The sequence below is a fragment of the Perca fluviatilis genome, chromosome 15, assembly GCF_010015445.1.
Source record: "Perca fluviatilis chromosome 15, GENO_Pfluv_1.0, whole genome shotgun sequence".
In the NCBI taxonomy this organism is placed as follows: Eukaryota; Metazoa; Chordata; class Actinopteri; order Perciformes; family Percidae; genus Perca; species Perca fluviatilis.
The window spans coordinates 23,534,474-23,557,093 of NC_053126.1; the positions used below are offsets into that span (position 1 = coordinate 23,534,474).

The 22,620-nt window shown below is 39.1% G+C and overlaps 1 protein-coding gene across 1 annotated transcript; it reads right to left on the reverse strand.

The window, feature by feature from the left end:
• Positions 1–438: 438 nt before the first annotated feature.
• LOC120575246 (ectonucleotide pyrophosphatase/phosphodiesterase family member 7-like) lies at positions 439–6,407 on the reverse strand. Its single transcript, XM_039825947.1, has 6 exons — positions 6,087–6,407; positions 5,515–5,660; positions 4,510–5,139; positions 2,797–3,031; positions 1,825–1,948; positions 439–1,472 (listed from the first exon to the last, which is right to left on the reverse strand). The coding sequence occupies exons 1-6, from the start codon at positions 6,319–6,321 to the stop codon at positions 1,415–1,417; spliced, it is 1,428 nt and encodes a 475-aa protein (XP_039681881.1). The 5' UTR covers positions 6,322–6,407; the 3' UTR covers positions 439–1,414.
• Positions 6,408–22,620: the final 16,213 nt, after the last annotated feature.

Here is a 22,620-nt window from a genome sequence, read left to right on the forward strand (position 1 = left end):
AGTTACTTACGTGGAAATTATGATTCAGCTGGTCTGGCTAACTTTATTCGAGTGCAGGTCTATTTAGTAATAATGTTGTAAACAAAATATATATGCTCAGTGGTCCATATTTTGTTCACCTACTCTAAAATAAGATTTAACCTATTTTCTCATCATGTATTAACTGTTTTTTTTCTTTTCTTTATGTTGCAATGTTTATTGTGACCGTTATGCACCGACCATACCAAGGTATGTGGATACCTGTTTTTTGGCTTTGTCAGCAAGCAAACTAGCCAGTAAGTTAATTAGTTTTGTAGTGTAAACATTAGAAAGTCAGTTCATTAAAAATCATAATTAATTGTAATAAAACATGCTGTACATTTTATATCAAAATATCCATAATGGAAGTTGAATAAAATGCTTATATAGTGAAAGGGAGTTTTTCAAGGTATAGTTGAACAGTTTATTAGATGTAGACTTGCATTCATTGGCCAAAGAATGTGTGCCATAAAACATAGCCTATTTGTCTCTTGCATTGCCATTTTAACAAAAAAATACCACCAACACACGCATTAGAAAAAGTGACATTACCTTAAAGATAATTTACAATTGTAGCATTTGTATGTATGTATGTTTGTTTTTTATTTGATAGAAATAAAACACACAGAAATGGCGTCTGAGGGTTGGGGATAAGTCCCACAAACTCGCCAAGCATAGTGTTATTTTGAAAGTCGTAAACGGAAGTTTCGTGACTTCGTGCTTAACTTGATAACATTACACGAAGAGAGGCGGGCAACTGAGAATGTGGTTGGTTAAGTATGTCCCTTGGCAGCCACCGTCCTCTGGTCGTAGCACGTCAAGCACGTTCACATCTTATTATTATACACGGTTCACATATTGTAAGTGAAAGTAGAGACATAGACGTGATCAAATAATTACCACTTTCTTCTCAAATCAGATCTTGAAACACATTAGTTGTTTTTATTAGAGTTACCTATTTTACCTTAATTGTATTGCTTTTTAACTTCGCATTCTTTACTCAATATGCTGGCTTCTTGTTTGTAATTATTTGGGGTTTGAAAATAATTAAAACATCATCTACATCAGCAATTAAAAGACAAATAGTTGCATTATGTTCATGGCTCTAGGAGGCTCTTATTCAAGGCAAACGGCGTAACCATAAGTAAAGTAAAAATAACCCAGATTTAGCTGATACCTTATTTTATTAATTTTATTCTAATTCCCCAGTTCAATTGTTATTCTCCGTTTTTGAACAAAAATTATATTTTACCCAAATGGTTATGCACAACTCTGTTCCTGGGTTCCTCCTGCATTTCCTTACATGAGATTAAAAAGAATCACCCAGAAAGACTGCCCACACAGGCAGCTGTTTCTGTTGTCAGACTATAGCACGAGTGCTTTTTTTGTGTGACGATCAAAATGAAGTTTGCTTTGTCTTTTCGTTTTTTGGAAGATGCTCTGAATTTTCAGATCTGAAACACAGCAAAGAGAGAGATACATATTATTGTTCATCAGCTTTCCGCAGAATTGTATCAAAATGATGTGAACATACTGTGTTATTGTTTTACAGAATTCTGTTGATGATTTAACAATCAAATCCTAAGTTAAATTAAAAATCATGTCATATTACATGTGTGTAAGAGTTTGGTCTGAATGATTACAGAAGAATCAATTGAAATATTATAAAGTGAATTTGAATACAATTTCCATATTGTGACATTAATATCAATATTAGTATTCCTAAAATAGTGATATTGTTTTTACCCGTATTACCCAATCCAAACAGTAACACCATATAAAAAATAGTTTTAATTGATTCTGTACCTTTTATTCTTGTGTTTGTTCTTGAGTATTTTGTGGGAAGTCATCACTATAAAAACTACAACAAGAAATCCAGCCACTGCAGCCAGTCCGGTAAAGACATTTTGCAGGAAATTCATATCTTTATCTGAAACAAAACAGAAAATACGGAGAGAATACATTCACTATATGTTGGTGCTGATATTTCCCTGAAAAAAGTATCTTGTTTTTGCAAACAGCAAAACCTACAGCAACCAGAGCACTGCCTCTACTGAGGCACTGTTGCATCAACTAACCACATGGTGGCGCTATAACAACTTTTTAAATTCTGTCCAATAACTTAATTGCGTGGCCCAGACACAGAATTCTTTTTCTTGCACAGTCAGTACTGTCAGAAATGTCCTGTCATCAGAAATACTCACTAGAGCACCATGTGGATTAATCTGCTTCTGAAAATAGTCCCTAACAAATACACTATTTCTTAGTTTGAGTATCATTTACTAAATACTACAGTACCCAGCTACTTTAGAAAATAACTGATCCTTCAAAACAATTAAACTATATATTTGTGAGCCGTTTTTTTAAGATTTATTTCTTTAGTAGGAACCAATTGGTTTTGGGCTGAGTTCGACAGACAGGGTAGGAAAGTCAGAAAATATTGAAAGATAAACTAACACATTGTTGGTTTCGGTCTTTTCATTGCATTTGTTGATTTGTTGAAAAAAATGGTTATATTCCAGCATTGTCCTTAAATTAACACAAAACACTTGGCATCAGATCTTTAAACCTCCTTTCCTAAAATCTTTCCAAAGTTACCATGAGCAATGCCAGATCTACTTTCTGGTTTGAACCTACAGTAGCCCTACAGTACGTCTGATTTGGACATATGTGAAGTCAGAAATGATGGATGAATGGCCTAGTAATGAAGTAGCAGGTGTTGGAGCGACACACTTTCCAGGCCGCGGGGAGAGACTCATTAGTCTGATATAAACTCACCCCGAGTCGTAGCGCTAGTAACTAGCATGTGTTTGGTGGCATTCAGGTGGCCGTCGTTGACCTCCGGTTGGATGCCCAGGATATGACACATCAAGGGGTAGATGTTCACTGTCTCAAAGGGCCCCACCTCCAGGTTCCTGTGAAATGCTGGACCCACTGCCCTGAAGAAGGGCTTCATTTCCATGTCTTCGTTGTCAAAGCCGTGCTCACCCTTGTTGAACTGGACCGGAAAATACTGCAAGGACACAGAGGGGTAGATAACATAACATGCATCACCCAGTTTGTTAGATTCAATTATATTGTAACTTTTAGAAGCCACTGTTTTTTTAGTAACAGGAGCTTATCGGCAGCAGAGTTGACACATCTTGGACTGCTCTTATTTAGTCAGCAGAGGGAGGTATTGCCCAAGAGAAAGAGTCGTGCCCATTCTGTAGAATGAAGGAATGTTTTCTCTTTGTGACTTCTATCAACCAATGAAAGTGGCTAAATGAGAATTTTTATCCATCTTTGAAAATTTACATTTTTCTGAAAACACCCATAAGACATATATTCCTTTGTTCATTTTGTAGTATATATTCTGTTTATTACCAACAAAATGTGATAGTAATATCAGTAAGCAGAATAACCTTATCTAAGCAGTTATGTAACTCAGCCTCACTGTGCTTATCCTTCTCTGAGATTAAACTAAAAGGAGTTTAAGTGGCCATAAAGGGAGAGAACAAAGAGGCAGCTAATACAGTCATGATCATGGCCGGTCGTAACCTATAGACTTTAGATAATCCATGTACTCTGTGGAATGATTATTTCCCTCATAATCAGCATTTGATGATTTTATGTTTGCAGTTATTTACTCTATAAATGAAGTTATGATTTGATGGCTCTCCGTACTGACTGACACATTCAAATGCAAAGTTACAGCCCAGTGCAGTGACTGTGAGTGAGTGTGGAGCCAGATGAAAACGCTAATTTAGAATTTTGAGGCATGAATAGCTTCATGAAGCGTTTGAGAGCAGTGCATGTCATCAGCCAGGCCTGGATTATCCTGAGGACGTGCAAATCCACTTGATTGAAATTGTAATGTACAAAGATTAGTATTTAACTCCTTGTTTCTGTTTGAAAAGAGTCCAGATTCACCATTTCCTGTGAACAAAGTCTTGAGGATATTTTTTTAGAATAAACTGGATGGCGCGTAGAGATTGTTTATCTTGCCATTTATCTGTATCGGTATTTCGGTGCTTGTCATTTGATTTCCTTGTAACTGGGTCATAAGCATGTAAATTAGTGACTGTTGTGAATAAGATACAAAAACCATATTGTATTTTATACAGCATGCAATGTTTAGCTTTCATAGTTAAAGTAATGTTTTCTCATGCTGCTGCTTTTAAGCTGAACTCAGCGGCTTGGCAAGTTGATGGGCACAAATGGCAACCTGAGGTAACTGTTCACTTTAAAGGGTAAATCAATAGGACTCGCAGTGGGCAGAAAACCGCTGCTCATCTCTCCATGGTTTTTAAACTTTCCAGCAGTTTGCAATTCTGGTTAAACCCAAGTCAGTGATGCGAGAGAAAACCTAGTGTTTGATATGTCTGATCATTGCTGCTGCCTCTCAGCGATTGCGTAACATTGAACAGTTGTATTTCTGCAGCCTTGCAGGTCTCAAACAGCCAATTCTTTAGCAAGAAAGATATAAAAGAAGACTATCTTTCAACGCACCCCGTTGATTACATATCCAGGGTCGGCCCATAAAATGATGGGGAGGATACGATCATTTTTGGCGAAGTGGAGCCTCTCTGGCATCTCTTCCTTCTTGAACACATGGAGGTGTGGATGGGCCCCCTTCAAGGCGTTGTAAACCTTCTCCAGCATGCCCGGCTTTGGCAACAGCATCCCAGAAGGGCCATAGTCCACCAGGTGAAAGGACAGGTCCCCAAACGAGAAGCCCGGGATCTTGGTCAGGGTGATCTCTTCCACAAGACCATTTCGGTACACCGTGCTCATTCCATGGTCTGCTGTGATGATGATGTTCAGGTGGCCGCTCAGCCCGTGTTGTTCAGCTGACTGTCGAATGTAGCCCACCGTTCGGTCCACTTGCTTGACCATCTCCCGGCGCTCCGGGGAGTCGGGGCCGTGTCTGTGTCCTGTGCCGTCTGGCTCACCAAAGTAAAAGGAGATGAAGTCCAGATCCTGGTCTCTGAACCAGCTCATCACCTTGTCTGTGTTCTCTCGCCAAGCGGTCTCGTTCTTGTAGTTGTATAGCGGTGGCTCCCACTCCCGCACCATAGCAACCTGTCCCTGGTAACTGGAAGCCGTGCCAGGAAAGTGAAGAGAGCCAGCTTTTAGGCCCTGCAAGGGTAGGGAAAAGACATATTAATATCACACATATTAATATAACACATGTACTTACACATGCACTTCAAGGGTTGATCTGTTCATACTGTGGGTGAACATGCAAGGAGAGGAAATTAGTAGTTGCAGGATTTTCATTAATCTTCTTAAACCTACAGCTGAACATTTTAGGCTCCCTTACAGCAGCTGCCATTTGCATGCAGTTAACATCTATACTTGCAAATTTGCATAATTTGCAATATGACTGCGGTGATATACCTGGAAGGATTCAGCAGGCCTACAAAGGTGTTTTGTCAAGATAAATAGTTTCTAGTGCTGTTAACTGCAAAACAGTCTCTCACAGTGATAAGATGGAAATTGTGCTGCACAGACCTGTCTCTGCGCTGTGATCCAGATAGGCAGAGTGCCATTGTCCCACCACTCATTTACAAACAGAGTCTGATAGTACGGCAGCTTCTCAGTGGTGGTTGTGTTGAACCACATGTTGTGGATTACGCCGTGATTCTCGATGTAGCGGCCTACAGAAGAGAACCACTGTCAGTCTGCTTGCACTCATTATTCATAGCGTGACACATTCACATTAAAAATTCTATCAACTTAACGGGCTGAGTGGCATGACGCTTTTGGACAAGGTCTTATGACCAACTTTGGAGATTAGAGGAATTTAATTTCAAGGAAGTTAAATTTCTTTTAGCTGGCACTGATGATTTGAGAGTCAAAATAAGAAAGGGAGCAGAGCATTCTTCCCTCAGTCATCCAAGCATAATTATCTTACTCAGCTATAAAAGCTGTTGGACCCTGGGACATTCAATTACAACTAATTCCTCTTTCCCGTGGCTTTTTTCAATCCTAGCAAAGTAAACTCAGAGCAGTTCCCTATGCCGTCATGATATGCAGATCCCCTGCCAACTGGAAGCGCTGTTGTAGAAAATGAAACACTTTACCTGTCAAGAGGGTGAAGTGTGTAGGACTGGTGATAGTGAGGTAAGGAGGTGTGACATACAGGGCTTTGACTCCATCCTTGGCCATTTTGTCGAGGTTCGGTGTGTCCACATCACGGTCGTAATCCCACCGGAATCCATCAAAGGAGATCAGCAGCACCTTCTGTCTCTGTTTGTTTACCGGAGCTGCGAGGATGGACGAGGCCCAGAGGAGCCAGAGACTTGCAATCCACAGCATGGCGAACACATGCACTTTACAGATCTTGACTCACTCAATCCTTCAGCGAACACTCTCATTTACAAGATGGTCCACCTCTTGGCATGAGGTTTTCTATAGCCAACAGCTTCCGAGCAAAGTTTCTCCAACGTAGCTTATCACGAAGATTGGACAGACCTTATCTCAGCACTTTTTACATGCGGCCTGATGATGTTTATGATCAGTTTTACGACTAGGAGTTGTGTTCACAGTGAATTTCCAGACCTGTTTTGCTCTTGAGGACTGGCAGTAAAGCTGATTCATCTCTCTGGGCATCATGGCTGTTTGTTTCTCTCTAACTCGCTTGTTGATGCTGTCTTTCTGTTTGTCTGCCTATCCCGTCTGTGTGTCGGAGCTTCCTGTGAATCACTGACAATGGGGGAATGACACTTTGATGGGTTTCACCTTGAGTCGGGATGGTGCATGATTGATCTTACACCAGGAAAACGAAGACGAAAATGAGAGTATATATCTCTTCGTCAGCTAGCAGTGGTCTCTCGGGAGGAAAAGACCCTAATAGATCTATTCATTGTAATAACTCTAATGTGTACATTAGCCTAAGGATATTGTTAAAAGATCTTATAAAATCTACATTGATTGTCTTAGCAATTGCCATGACGATGGACAAACTATTAAAAAGTGAACTGCAGCCTCCTCAGTGTGTCAGACATTATATATATATATATATATATATATATATATATATATATATATAGTATATATCACTGCGTTGTGATATAACCGTATCAATGTCCATCAAATTGCTAGACAAGCTAACTAATTTCGTCTTTATTGTGTGTGCCCTTGACAGAGGTTCAAGGTAATTGTCCAATCTTTATGGAGATAAGGGATAACATTCATCAGCTTTCATTTACCTCATTCATATTCATTAGCGTTCTCATATTAACTCTATCCACTCGTCTACACTGTCAGCAAGTTTTGGAGGAGTGTTTTGGACTGCTGAGCCTGGCTCAGATCTTTGCTATGAGAACTTTATCAAACACACACAGACTCTGAATTTGAGCGGCAAGCAAACTTTATCTGACCCTCTCAATCCTGCAGAGAATTTTCCACAGGGATTCTCACATTTACTTGAAGAAGAAAAGTGAAGTTTTTGCCCTTTAGCACTCCCTGCTGCCCATATTCAACCACTGCAGTACACCTTCCCCAGATGAAGGTACCAAGACAAATTCAGCAGTTTGAGCCAGAGTACATTACTCATACTCATATTAAGAACATGGTATTTCCCAGACTGAAAATACAGTCTTTGATCTTCTAGAAAAGCTTATGTTGATAATCTAGACTTCTGTTTAACTTTATAATATATTTGGATAATCTATATTAGCTTTTACATCCTTTGAACATCAGATATTAAAAAGTGCATACAAACTTTTGAATCTGTCACTACAACCCAAACAACTCTGGAGTTAACTCATGTCTTCTTCAAATGAATTTTGTTGTTGTTGTTGTTGTTAAACAGTGACAAACTCTGAACACTCCAAACACTGCCTCGCTTGCTGCTGATTTATTTATTTCATAGGATGTTCAGTCCAAACAACCTTCACTATGTACATTTTAAGAACAACTATCACAACACTTCCTTATACTGTACATACTGTATAGATGCAGGGTAAATCATCCAGTCAGAGGAAGGCAAACATGATAATTGGTAAATTAATCACTCATTGAGGTTATTCTGAACAGACAGCATCTTTTCTTTAAAAAATCAAGACAATAGATAACATTGTCATTAGTAGGCATAAAGGGCATTTTAACAACATCCATATAACAACCACGTTGTACCAAAGTACAGGAATTAGACAATGGCAACATCAGGTATATTATTAAGCACCAATACGCACAATTTAATACCCATGTATTGACCATCCTTGAAATAACCTCATGCTGCCCAAAGAATAAGGGACGTAATAGTAGAAATGGGCATAATATAACAGGTCTGTCTATCACCAGTTGACCTAATTTGTGGTCCTCTGACTGGATAATTTAACTAAAGTATATAAAGATATATATAATGCTTGTAATGCTTGTTCATAAATCTGATGAAGGTAGTTTGAATGGAAAATAAACCAGCAGTAATCAAGAGTTGTGCAGTCCTCAGGTGCAGAGATATTTTTCAGTTATTTGATGGCACACTCTTGACTCTTTAAAGATAGATAAACACATGAGATCTGGATAACAACTCAAACCCCAAATGCTGTTAGCCTATATACTTTTTCATAAAGTTCCTCTGAATAGACATGTTGCGTAAAGCTGTCCAGTTTCACCCAGAGACAATGTAAATAGGTGTTCAGTGCTGTATGCCTGGATGAAAAGGATTTATTCCAATCTTTCATACGATAGACCAAAATGTCTAGTTGTATAAAGTGATGCATTTCATACTGTGTTTCTTTGATCATCCCAAACTTTAAATTTCCATAATGCCCAAAACATTTTTACTCTTAATAAATAAATACATAAACACGACCATCCTTTAAATTCTTCACAGCATCTGTATTCTGCTCACTTTGTAGTTTGAATGGCAAGCTGTTTCTTTCCCTGCTGTGACTGGAAGTACACCATCAAGTTCATGCCAGCATGCTGAGATCGATGTGTTTTGAATTGTGAGCAAACAAACTTTTAATGCATGAATGGCTTATTATCAGGTTACATGCAAGTAAGTCCAAGCGTATAACTTCAAACCACAGGAAAACTCCACTGGAGGTGCCCTGTGTTCTCATATGTAGTTCTCACCATATAACAGCTACAAAGGTTTTTCTTTGATACCACAACATTTTAAAATGTCCAACATAGTTAATTGCCGTCACGCTGGATAAACGCAGCATGTCGTCTTATCAGTTTTGGTTGCAAGCAATGGCAGAGCTTAAACAAGGCTGAGCGTCAAATATTGATCATAAAATGTATCAAACTATGTGTAAACTGAAAACATACTTCCTTTGTTATCAATTTGTGCCAAAATATTACGGGGTGTGTAGACCTTTACATACAATAATAAGCAACTGAATTATGGTCATCATATTGCCATTTTCCTTTAGCCACTGACATGGTTAAAGGTTAATAAACATTTTTCCAAAATGTTCAATCTTTATGTATCAAGGCTTCTAAAATCCAATTTTGAAGATGTACTTTTTTTTCCACTTTAGTGTGTCTACATTTTTGGCAATTTCTCTTATATTGTCTTTTTTCGTTATTGATGAACTGATTGTTAAGGCATCAATAATTTAACACTGGCTCTTAGTACTTTATTGTTCATAACTTTTAATTTCACCGTTGATATTTGTTCCCTTCTACTTCCCTAATTAGTGTTAATTGCTGCTTTTACTCCAAGCGTTTAGAATAATAACAATGTATTAAATGGCAATGTAAATACATTGTAAAGAGTGATAAACCTATATCTGCAAATTATCACCTGAATCTGCAGCTCTCCTTGGCTTTATGGAGCTTTATAGTGAGTTTTAGCTCATTGTTTCGGCCACAACTTTGCCTTTTTTGTTCTCTCTCACGCTCTTTGCATTGTTTTCGGCCACAGCAGCCAGCTGTTGTTTAGATAAAGATTTCTAAAAAGCCACTGTACACTACCTGCTTTTCAGCAAACAGCAGTCAGACACAGTTAGATGCAAGCTGGTGAACATAGTGCAGCATTTAGCAGCAAAAGAGACAGAGATTTCCCTGAGGAATGTTGGTAGAGCCCAAAAACAGAGCTAAAAGAGGGTGAATATTGGATTTACATTCATCAGGTGTACACAAACACAACTCCAAATTAATGGTAATTATTCTCCCTAACTGCTGGATGTGTAAATAAGCAAGTGGTTGCTTCCAAGTTCGCTATATCAACCTAAAAGGTGGCCAAAAAAAATCAGGTTTAAGTATTTAGCTGCACTGACATGCTCCATTAGACATACTGTTCTAACACTCGGCTCCGTTATAGATCTAAGCACCTCTTCAGTGCCAAATTCCAGCACTGGTACTGAGCGTTGCCATTAAACATAAATGGCTGATCCATGATGGTAGCATATGAACATTATTAATAGCTCCTTCTTCCCCCACCCCTCAGTATTTGGCATGTTATGATGCATGCTGATCCACCCGTGAATCAGGCTAATAGTTTCCAAAAGACCCCCTTATGAAGTCTTATCAGGGAAACAGAGGGACTGGACTGCAGCTCCCGGTGCAGCAGAATAATGGCTAAGAGAAGATTCCTTCACACCTGTCAAACCAGGCTGAAAGTGAAGAAAGCTGAGGAGAGTTGTTGCTAGCAAGGGCTAGCATTAACTATCTAATGTTCATGTCAGCACTTATTCCAGCTGAATTTATAATCAAACTGACCTTGAGTGGCTGTCTGTATCCTCGGACAAAGCCTACATGTGAATACTGCTCCTGCTACGTGTGTTGACGTTGCTTTGATAACAATGAGATTAACATTTAGAGAGGGTGGCAGTCAGTTCCGCCTGAATGACACAGTGTACGTAACATACTGTATTAAAATTGAGCTGCAGGAATATGACAGCAGATATTCATATAATGAAGTACCTCTTCCTCCAGCAGGCCGCTAGCATGTAATAATTTTCTATTACAGTTGCTAACCTACAGTATCAGATTCATTCCTTTTTTGCGCTCTCTTGAATAGCCTATACAGTAAATATGACTCTTTGTGATTTCTTGTTTGCAGAGGTTGTGTAACCAGCAGTTATTCAGTGGTAAATTAAATAGGAAATCTAGTTAATCATCAGCTAAAGGCTACACCATAAAAGATGCCGTCAATATAATGTAGATTATCCTGTACATTTACAAAAGAGTTGATCTGTACTTTTACCTGAAAGCTTACCTTGATTCAACTTAGCATGTTAATAGCAAATTAGCAGGTATGATTATGGGTTACAGAAATGCCAATATTTTAAAAGAAAAGCCAGCATTTTGTGGTTAAGTTCAGTACCTTGATTATAACTATCTTGATTTAACCTTTTTCATACCAAAAACACATTTTACAGTCTGAATTCTGTATTTAACCCCCATTTATTTTTTTGGCAAGATCAAACAGACTTTTGATTCGTAAGACTTCATCAAAATGTAGTCTAATAAGTCTGTTTTAGGGTCTGCAGCTTCTTAAAGTCCACCTGCTTAATTGATCCTACTAACAAGTAATGTGTGTGTGTATCACAGCCTGATATATCTTCTTCCTATGTGCCATAGAGCTCCATTGTTTTTAAAAACATATAAATGAGACACACTGTTGCACTGGCTGACATGTTCCTTCATTACCACGAACACACACACTGTAGTTTATTTTGACTCAATCCCACATACACCGTCCTGCCGCCACAAATACTCACTAGAGCACCACATGTGGAATAATCCGCCGCTAAAAATAGTCCCAACAAATGCACTACTTCCTCCTGTTTGAGTAACATTCGCTATAATCTACAATGCAACTGTTTTAAGAAATTACTGAGACTTTAAAGGCATACTATGCAGTTTCCGTTTTTTGTCAAACAGCTACCCCTAGAGTCGCTGTGGAGTACTTGTATTTAACGTTACTGTCGTAAATACCACTCTGGTGGTATTGTGGTGACTGGTCTTATTATCAACAATGGATGAATCAACAACTTTGTAAAAACTGACATACAACAAGCAAGCGCTACAACATAGAACGCAAGCAAGTTTACTTGACAAGTACAGTCTTCAAGTTGGCCTTATTAAAGTCTCCTGCAATTATGTGAACACCGTCAGGATGGGCCTGCTGCTGTTCGTTTATGGTGTTCAGCAGGAGAGAGAGCGCCGTGTTTACATTGGCGTTGGGTGGAATATAAACAGCCGTAACGATCACTACTGTTAGCTCTCTCGGTATAAAAAAAGGCCGGCATCTTACAGACATGAACTCAAGGTCAGGGGATCAGTGTTTATCTATAATTGTCCCGTTATTACACAAGTTCTCATTAACGTACATACAAAATGGAACAAAGCAAACAACACAGTGACTACCAGTAGCAGGACTTAAGATGTACCATTTGTCCTGAGGGTGGCATTAGAATGTCCAAAAGGTTCATCCTGTGGCGCATACATGTTCTTAGTGAATTCCATGCCGATATTTTACTTAGATTTTGACATTTCTTGTGAGTGTTTGTGTGGAAATCTCGGCCCAATTGTGGTGAGCAGTCTCTTAAATCAGCTTACTCCAACGACACACACAGATAAATGAAAGAAAAGCAAAGAAAATATATTTGTATTGCATTGCAATTGTATCTTACTGTTGCCAGTAAGATACGCATTTCATATAAGCAGAGGATGAGCCAACATACAATATGAAATATCTCTAACCCTAGTGTGTACCATATGTGTGTGTGTGTGTGTGTGTGTGTGTGTGTGTGTGTGTGTGTGTGTGTGTGTGTGTGTGTGTGTGTGTGTGTGTGTGTGTGAGAGAGGGAGAATTAAGGTGAGAGAATGAGTAAGAGCTGGGAGCAGAGTGGAGGAGGCTCAGGCTTGTGGAGGCAGCTAGGCTGATTTGCGGCTTCATTCCAGCGCGTGGGCCCTTTCAGGCTCTGTTGCCTGTAACAGGTTGACGTGATAAACTCTGTAGCCGAGCCAGTCAGATGTGGCACAGTGGAGGCGCCCTCCTCCTCGCTCCTCTCCCCTTGGCCTGGTGTCTCATTGTGGCGCTGCGGGGCTCCAGTGTGCTGGCATTACACTTTCACACGGCAGTAATTGATTTCTTTAATTTGCTTCAAGAGAAACTGTTGTCAGCCAACCAGGCAGCCATTTTTCAGGCCACTTTAATTAAATGCCAGGTCTTTAGGTGTGATATGAAATTCGTTTGGCTCCTCTGATCTTCTACTCCTCAGACAATTCATTAACATTTTCGTTTCTGCCTTTATGCTTTACACAAAGCTTCAAAAAGGAGCTCATCAGTGATATTTCGGTTCCTGCGCTATACATTCAATCATTTATTTAAGTGCATTTAAAGTAGAGATTAAGTGCAGTGTGGCTGTTTCACATGAGATAATACAGAGTCTGTAGAGCCACAGCCAGCTGTGGAATTCAAGAGAATAAAAAAACAGGCCTCCATTTGGGTGTCTTTTATTGAAGTTTCTGTTATATATTGTTACTGTTTCAGGTTCTTAAACTGTACCGGAAGACAAGGAGATAATATAATTAACTGCAGTGAATGTCAAACAAAGATTCAGGTTTATATTCTTCACTTTTCTAAATCTTCCTCAATCTAGCACCTACATTTATCCACATCTGTGGTGAACAGCTTTCATCCTGATGGCCTTTGTCTCTTTCACAACAATCAAAGGTGTCATTAGCCCTATAATCTGATGGGAATTATAGGTTTAATAGTATCACATCTCTTTCACATCTCACATTTAATACCTGATGAAAAAACACAGGGCAGGTGTATCTCCGGTCTAAAGCAGAAGCATTTATTTCAGTCATAATAGCAGGGCAGCAGGCACACCTCCCTAATAATATCCTGATGCCTCCCCACTCGCTCTGACTCAGAGATCTTCTGAAAGGCCCCTCTCCACTCATCCTCTCGGAGTGGCCTTCCTCTCATGGAGATGAACAGCAGCTGCCTCTTCCTGCCTCCCACCATACGTCAACACATCAGCACCACACTGCCTGCCTTCAAAAACCCAAAAATATGAGGCTCGCTAAATCCGAAAGAATAGCCTGATGCAGTTCATATTACAATGGTTGATATGTATTGACAAAACATTTTTTTTTGCTGGTGGATACCTCAGTTACAGCTAGGCTGAGCTTGCGGAGCAGGATTCTGGGTAATAGCTGTGGAATTGAGTGGAAATTCTAGGGAATGTCTGAAAGCAGGGGGCAAAAAGGAGGTGGACTGTTATTTTTTTCTTTTTGCAGAGGTGAGGGTCGAATAAAGTTTTAGCCACGATTGTTCAGACTGAAATATCGGTCCAACTTTTGGATGAATCACCCTTAGATTTTGCACAGATATGCATGGTCTCCAGAGATGAAGCCTACTGACTTTAGTGATCACTCTGTCTTTTACTGTAGCACTAAACAACTACTGGATGGATTGACATGGAACTTGATACAGACTCATGGTCCCCAGAGGATGAATCAGAATGGCTTTGATCCCAAACTTTTCACAGTGTCACCAACTAGTCTCAGTTATCTTTCATTTAAGTGACATCTATTAGGCAAGGCAAGTTCATTTATATAGCACATTTCAGCAACAAGGCAATTCAGAGCCCTTTATAAAAGACATTAAAGAGCTATTAAAATGATTAAAAACCGTAATTAAAGAGAATAAAAAATTAAAACAAGCTAACATACAATAATATAGGTATAAAATACAAAAAGAATTTACAGTGCAGTGTAATACATTTAACATGATTTGATTTAATAGAAGGCAGCATCAAACAGAAAACTCTTCAGTCTTTTAAAATGTATTTATTTTATTTCAAAAGAAGCGTTGCAGCGGACCTGCAGTTTTCTGGGAGTTTGTTCCAGATATGTGGTGCATAAAAACTGAACGCTGCTTCTCCATGTTTAGTCCTGACTCTGGGGACAGAAAGCCGAGCTGTCCCAGATGACCTGAGAAGGCTGGATGGTTCATAATGCAGCAGAATATCTGAAATGTATTTTGGCCCTAAACCATTCAGTGCTTTATAAACCAATAGTAGTATTTCGAAATCAATTCTTTGACAGACAGGATTAGTAAATGGTTTAGAATAGTTATTTTTACAAACGTTCCTGGTTCCCAGATGATGATTCTTACTGACTTTGAAGATCTCCTGACCTTTCCTTTAGCACATCATAAGGCTCACATAAAATAATATTTTAAAACACTAATTTTGTCCAATACTTTGGTTCATGAAACTAATCAGCCTCAGATGTACTTTGTGTTTAGTGTTAATTAGCAAATGTTAGCATACTAACACTCTAAACTAAGGCTACATCCACACTTATACATTCGCGACGTTTACGCCTAGCATCACACTACCCCGGCGTTTCCAAACCCCTAAAACAGACACATTGGTTTTGGTTTGAAAATTCTGGGGTTGCGTTTTAGTCTGAATGGGCAGAAGCTGAGATCTTTGGAAACGATGACACAGACACCCACTTTCGCTTCCTGATTGGGTCTTATTAGTCCCAACGTGTCCTTTCCTGATTTGTTAAGCCCTATCAGCCTAAGATAACCGGTGGTTAAAACGCTGTTTAAAACAAAAACGTGGTAGTGTGGATGTACAGTAGCCTAAGATGGTGAACTATGGAGCTAAATCGGGGCCAAATGTTTTGCTAATTTGAAAAAAATATATATAGTTGAAAAACTAAAGCTTGAACTTGAAAATTTAAGTTTTGGTCAAAACTTGGAAAAAATAAAACCATGTATTCAAACTAAAAATAAGTGTACCAATTTTTCTTTCAGTTTGAATAAAATTTAGATTCAATTCTGGAATTATTTTGAATAAATTATAAATTTTCATTTTTCACTTTTATATTTCTTTTCAGTTCCACATTTCATGTTTTCAGATTCAAAACTTATTTTTTTTACGGCTTCAAATCTTTTTTTTCGGTTTCAAATCTTTTTTTTTCGGTTTCAAATCTTTTTTTCACTTTCAGATCATTTTTTTTCGGTTTCAGACTTTTGGCCCTGATTTTGCGTAGGGGGCGTGGCTTCAACTCAGAGGGGCGTGGCATTATGAATGACAGCCTAACAAAGAAGGCATGTTGCCTTCAGGAAATTGTGTTACTGTGAGAACTATGACTGAATGCTTTCTATCCACCATATACATGTGCTTTTTACTTAACAAACTGATACCAGTGACAAAGTTCCATTTAAAAAATTGGTTTGGACAACACATGGTACCAATTACACTATAAGAGCAATAAACTGTGCCAGATTGTGCAGTTCAGCAGGAACATTGACTTCTCCCACTTCCATGTATGACTTATAGCACCACAGTATTCACTAGCACCAGCCCACAGGTAAGACATGTGAAAGATATTAGCATTTTTGAGTAGATACCCTGCGACATTATCTCCGCAGTGGCATTTTTTTGTGATTAACACATAAAGGGAATATAGGTGGACAGCTGGACAAAGCTGGCAATCAAGCATCGCTAGCACTAAAGTTAGCATTAACTAACGTTAGCTTCACACTAGCTGGGGTTTTTACACTAATTTCAGTGTCCAGCTCAAGTTTTTTTACTTTAACGTTTAGTGGTCTTTGTGAACCTCTGTTTGTCAGAATGACCATAACTCGACAGAAGGTCTCTTTTTACAGAGTAGACAAATATGACTTTACATTAATGCTCTGGCCTGATAAAGTACGTTTTACACACATAACGTTACATGTAACAGCATGACAGTTATGCCTTACAAAATATGCCAAGTGGGCAAACTTTGAAGGCTTCTACCACAGCCTAACTGTATCAGAATACACTAACTTGTCTTTTTGTATTTGTAGGTCTACTGTCTGTTTTCTGGACCGTGTGTGTCCGTAATAAAAGCTTTGATTGATTGATTAACAAAGCATACCAGGATGTTGTTTAAACTAACCATGAAAAGGTAACACTATTAACTTAGCAATGTAAGTTATCTTATAATGTTTTACATTTATAAGGCTCTGTACGGCTGCAGGCAGCCACTGTCGAGTTATGGTCATTCTGACAAACAGAGGTTAACAAAGACCACTACACGTTAAAGTCAAAAAACTTGAGCTGGACACTGAAATTAGTGTAAAAACACCAGCTAGTGTGAAGCTAACGTTAGTTAATGCTAACTTTAGTGCTAGTGATCCTTCATTTCCAGCTGTCCACCTATTTTCCCTTTATGTGTTAATGACAAAAAAATGCCACTGCGGGGATAATGTCCCAAAGTATCTATTCAAAAAGGCTAATATCTTTCACATGTCCTACCTGTACGTAAGCAGGTTGCCTTGGCAGAGCAGACGCTACGCTGACTGCCGAGTGAATACTGTGGTGCTACATTCAAAGTCGTACATGGAAGTGGGAGAAGTCATTGTTCCTGCTGAACTGCGCAATCTGGCACAGTTTATTGCTCTTATAGTGTAATTGGTACCATGGGTTGTCCAAACCAATTTTTTAAATGGAACTTTGTCACTGGTATCAGTTTGTTAAGTAAAAAGCACATGTATATGGTGGATAGAAAGCATTCAGTCATAGTTCTCACAGTAACACAATTTCCTGAAGGCAACATGCCTTCTTTGTTAGGCTGTCATTCATAATGCCACGCCCCTCTGAGTTGAAGCCACGCCCCCTACGCAAAATCAGGGCCAAAAGTCTGAAACCGAAAAAAAATGATCTGAAAGTGAAAAAAAGATTTGAAACCGAAAAAAAAAGATTTGAAACCGAAAAAAAAGATTTGAAGCCGTAAAAAAAATAAGTTTTGAATCTGAAAACATGAAATATGGAACTGAAAAGAAATATAAAAGTGAAAAATGAAAATTTATAATTTATTCAAAATAATTCCAGAATTGAATCTAAATTTTATTCAAACTGAAAGAAAAATTGGTACACTTATTTTTAGTTTGAATACATGGTTTTATTTTTTCCAAGTTTTGAACAAAACATAAATTTTCAAGTTCAAGCTTTAGTTTTTCAACTATATATATTTTTTTCAAATTAACAAAACATTTGGCCCCGATTTAGCTCCATAGTGAACATGCTAAATTATATGCATGCAGCAGGCATGTTAACATTGTCATTGTGAGCATGTTAGCATATTAGCATTTAGCTCAAAGCACCGATGTGCCTAGGTATGACATCACAGAGCCACTAGTGTGGCTATAGACTCTTCTTGTCTTGTTCTTGAACTTCATAGTTTTTTCTTTCAACTGAGCATAAAATAAGGACGGAAACTCAGTGGCATCACACAAAGAGTTTAGGGCTGTTGTTGTTGGACAAAGAGCAGCTATCCGTAGTCTGAGCCTAACCCTGGATGCCCAGTGGATGTGGCTGCGTCACAGTACACTTGACGCGTTTCAGACTCAGGGGCATCTTCGAGCAGTCTGTATTTTGTGTTTTACAAGAATATTGAACCCACGTTGGCAGCTCATTCATGATTGATGTTCTAACAGACACTTTGTGGCTGGACTACTCATTTTAATCACAGCAAGCCATATAATCTTTGTGTACCTGCATTTCCTGAAAAGAGTACTGTCTATAAGCAGAGAGAAAACTCTAAAATTCCTTCTTCTGCTTCCCAGACCTCGGAGTAGTCACATAAAAAGAAGAAAAAATAGTGTGCTGTTTGGGTGTAAAGACAAAGTCAATAACTATGAAACACATCATTAAATATTAATGTCATAATAAATAACGGCATTTCTATACATTGACTAGTGAATTTCACACTACGGAGATGCAGGCTGCTCTGGCAAAAATAGACCCAAGCATTGGGGGTAAAAAAAAGAAAGAAATTACCTTGACTATAAAAAAAAGTTGTCCACACAAACATGTTGGTTTTCGAGAAACTGCGGACTCATGGTGCATGCTATGTCAGGACTTCATCCCAAATGCATTTAAAGAAAAGGTTTTCATCTGGAAATAGAGCGGGAGGAATTATAAATGGGACATTAAAAGGAATCCCACATCAATTTCCCATACCAAATGCTGCATAACAGGAGTCATTTTGACAAAGTAGCCGTGTGATTATTTTTTATTTCCATTTTAAAGCAATTAGCTGAAAGGTCCTTCCCTTGAGTTCTGTGGCAGAATGTGTGGAATGACTCAGTATAATTGCTGTGAAATGAACAGAGTGCCAAGTTGAGAGAAGCATGAAAACCGCAAGGGTTCCCTCTCCATGGAAACGCCCTCTGCCTTTGTCAGTGCACCAGGAAATAAGGCAGCAAGTGATAACGGGGCTTGAATGAGTAACAAATGCAGGGGGGCGAGTGATATTTACTCCATTTCAAGCCATTACAGAAATTGAGTGTTTCCCCACGTCTCACGCTGTGCCTACTCAGTGCTAGATGCAGGCGGAGGAGGGTCATTAAACATGGCAGCCGCCAGTGACGTGCTGGTGGATGCCGGTTGAGCAGCACAGCGTTCGCACCACCGATGGGCAAGGCAGATATAATGAAGCCCAGCGCTGTCAGTGTATGGCACAAACTGATGATACTGATGCCTAAAAGGAGGACAAGGTGTTAGACGAAAGACAAGGCTGAGACAGTGTTTGCAGCTCATCTCGTGCTTTTGCCAGAAGCTGCCTCCTCAGCATCTGCCCTAATTGCTGCCTTGCTTGGAGGCGGCTCTCCCTCGGTATGGCTTTCATGCCTCGCTTAATTACGTCAGCTGGAAAAGGAACGTGATTGTTATTGTCATTACTCTTGTTAGTAATTAAGCAGCTATTGACTCCTTTCCCTACATTCATTCTGTTTGATTAGGCCTGAGGTCTGGAGATATGGATTACGCTCTCACAGTGTTGCAGCCGTACAACGCTACCGTCTTTCGTTGGCCAGGAGCCATGAGGCCATACAGATACAGACTGAGATAGAGGAGGGTGGAGAAGAGGAAGAACCTAACTGCTGTTTACCTTTTCTGTCGGTGAAGCAGACATCCTTCATAGGGATCAACCGATACTGGTTTTTCAAAGCTGATACCGAGTATTAGTAGTTAATGAAACCGATAGCTGTTATTTGGAACAAATATGCATTTACAGTGAAAATGAAAATATTTAAGTAAATATTAAGATTTTGTAATGTTACAAACTCCAACACAAAACTTTGTTTAAAGCAATTATTTATTAAATTACAAACTTTCAACATAATACACAGTAAAAGATAGTCAGATAGTGTTGTCGGCGGGACATTAAGTCAGACTCAGTGGTGAGTGAAACTGAAGCAGAGGGACAGACAGAGCTGTAGTGGAGCCAAAGTAGCGCACTTTTTAAATTAATTAACTTTATCGGTTAACGGCTCGAAAATCGGCCAGGCCCGATAATCGGTCTATCCCTAATCCTTCACTCCACCATGGAGAAGTTGGAACATATTTACCTTTCACGCTACATGATGGTTGGTGACCATGATGGTTGGAGCTGGAGGACGCGGAAAAATCACCACTGCAGGGATGTCAAGAATCTGCTGAAGGAATAGTAGTTTTGGTTTCGCAGTGATGGAGGAGAAAGAATGTCATTCTGCACACCGTATAGCAAAGGTTCAGGAGAGCACCGTAAAAGAAAGAAATCATGTTTTGTGATTTATCATGCTTCTTGATGAAAAAGGTTAGTTTGAAATAAGCAGTGATAGCCAGCATGGTGAACAGACAAGAAAAGATACTTGAAACTTCTGGAATGCAATGTGTGAAAGTTCATTCTTGACCTCCGAAACCGTGGTTTAACAAAATGTTCTCAAGGTTCACTTATGGCTTTTGCGGTTGCAAGATCTGTAAGAAGCTAATAAGTGGACCTTGAGTTTAAATTTCTTTTTCAAACTTGTGCAGCAGTACTCTTTCCATAGAGCCTTTCATTCGACCGTTGAATAAGTACTCAGCAGCAAATTATTCCTAAAAATTGTTGTAAATCCATTCTTAGGTTTTATTTGACCGTTCCCAGTCCATTCACAGTATTTGTCATGGAAATGATCATTCTAAGTACTTTGTTTTCATCACATCTACTGCTTTTTGTGCTTGTTTGTGAACATAACATTTGTAATTTGGGACGGATTCATTGTTGAAGTGGCATTCTTTCAACTACAGGAGAAATAACACAATCTCCAGTAGAAGGCTCAGTAATCTATATCAATAATAGTACAAAGTAGAGGTCTTCACAGGTCCACTTTCTTGTAACCAAAACCTGGCACAGGACACAAGTTGTTTCAGGTCCAAATTGTATTCAGTAATCTATATCAATAATAGTACAAAGTAGAGGTCTTCACAGGTCCACTTTCTTGTAACCAAAACCTGGCACAGGACACAAGTTGTTTCAGGTCCAAATTGTATTCAGGCTTACTGGGTCAGGGTGGATCCCGCTTGTATTGCACTGGGTCTCTGGTTGGTGTGTCAATATGGTCTGTTCCGTACGGTTGTCAACCAGGGCAAAATGCCACAACGGCCCAAAACACTTCCATTATGAGAAACATGCTGCAAATGCAAAAGTGATGCAGGTCTTGATTTTCTTTGACGCCTTTGTAAAACAGAAAATAAAATAGTTAACTAGCACTCAGGAATATGAAAGTGTAGGTCATCAGGTGGGGTTACGGCTCTATTGATAGCTCTGTGGCAGTCTTTGTATTTTTAAACACTAATATTTTGAAAGTATTTCTTATGTTACAGAAACCACTGAGAGTGAATGTTTTGGATGTTATTCTCACACTGTGAGATGCGTCAGTATTTTTGTTCAGGTGCTGTGCGCAGATCTGACCCCCTGGCTCTCTGGAGCTGTGTGCCTGGCGGTGTCGGCAGCACGGAAGGTCTGTCAGTAGACAATAACCTTAATTTTAGGTTTATAAAATGTACCTGAGTTCTTGAATATGTAGGATATTACTAGTGACATTCATGTAATCACACGTCGCAACGTCTTCTGTTTTAGTTTATTATGTTATGTGCTTGGCGCCACTAATCTTTGTCAGTGTGGCTCCGAGGTAGAGTGGTCGCACCTCAACCACAAGATTGGCGGTTCAATCCCATGCTCCTCTGGCCACATGTCAAAGTGTCCCAGAGCAAGACACTGAACCCCAAGTTGCTCCCCGGATGCTGTATGTATAGCTGTCCACTGCTCCTAATACGTAGGATGGGTCTAATGCAGTAATTGAATTTACTACATTGTACTGTCAATTATATGTGACAAATTAAGAATAAAGTTTGTGTTGGACGGCCCTAACTTTAGGCCCATACGTGGTCAGCCGATGGATGGCTGTCTGAATATAAGTAGGCATACCTTGGTCTATGGCTAGATAGCAAATAAACATGGAACGTATATATATCAAACACTTAGTAACGAAATGCGAAAAAGTCATAAATCTATAACAAACCGTGACCGGATGCGACTGGTGGCAGGCAAACAGGCATCAATTGACACTCATAGGGCATTATGAGGTCAACAATAGATTATGGTTGTATATGCAGCAGCAGCAAAGGCATCACTGCAAAAAGTGGATCGACTACAGCATAGAGCATTACGTTTATATATAGGAGCTATTAAGTCAACCACGATTAATGCAGTAGGCTAATAAAAGCACGAGAGACACAGCTGGAGTTAAGAAGAGAGAAACTCTCATTTGCATACTGTGTTTTTTATTTTTTTATTTATTACTTTGCATCATTTCTGTATTTGCAG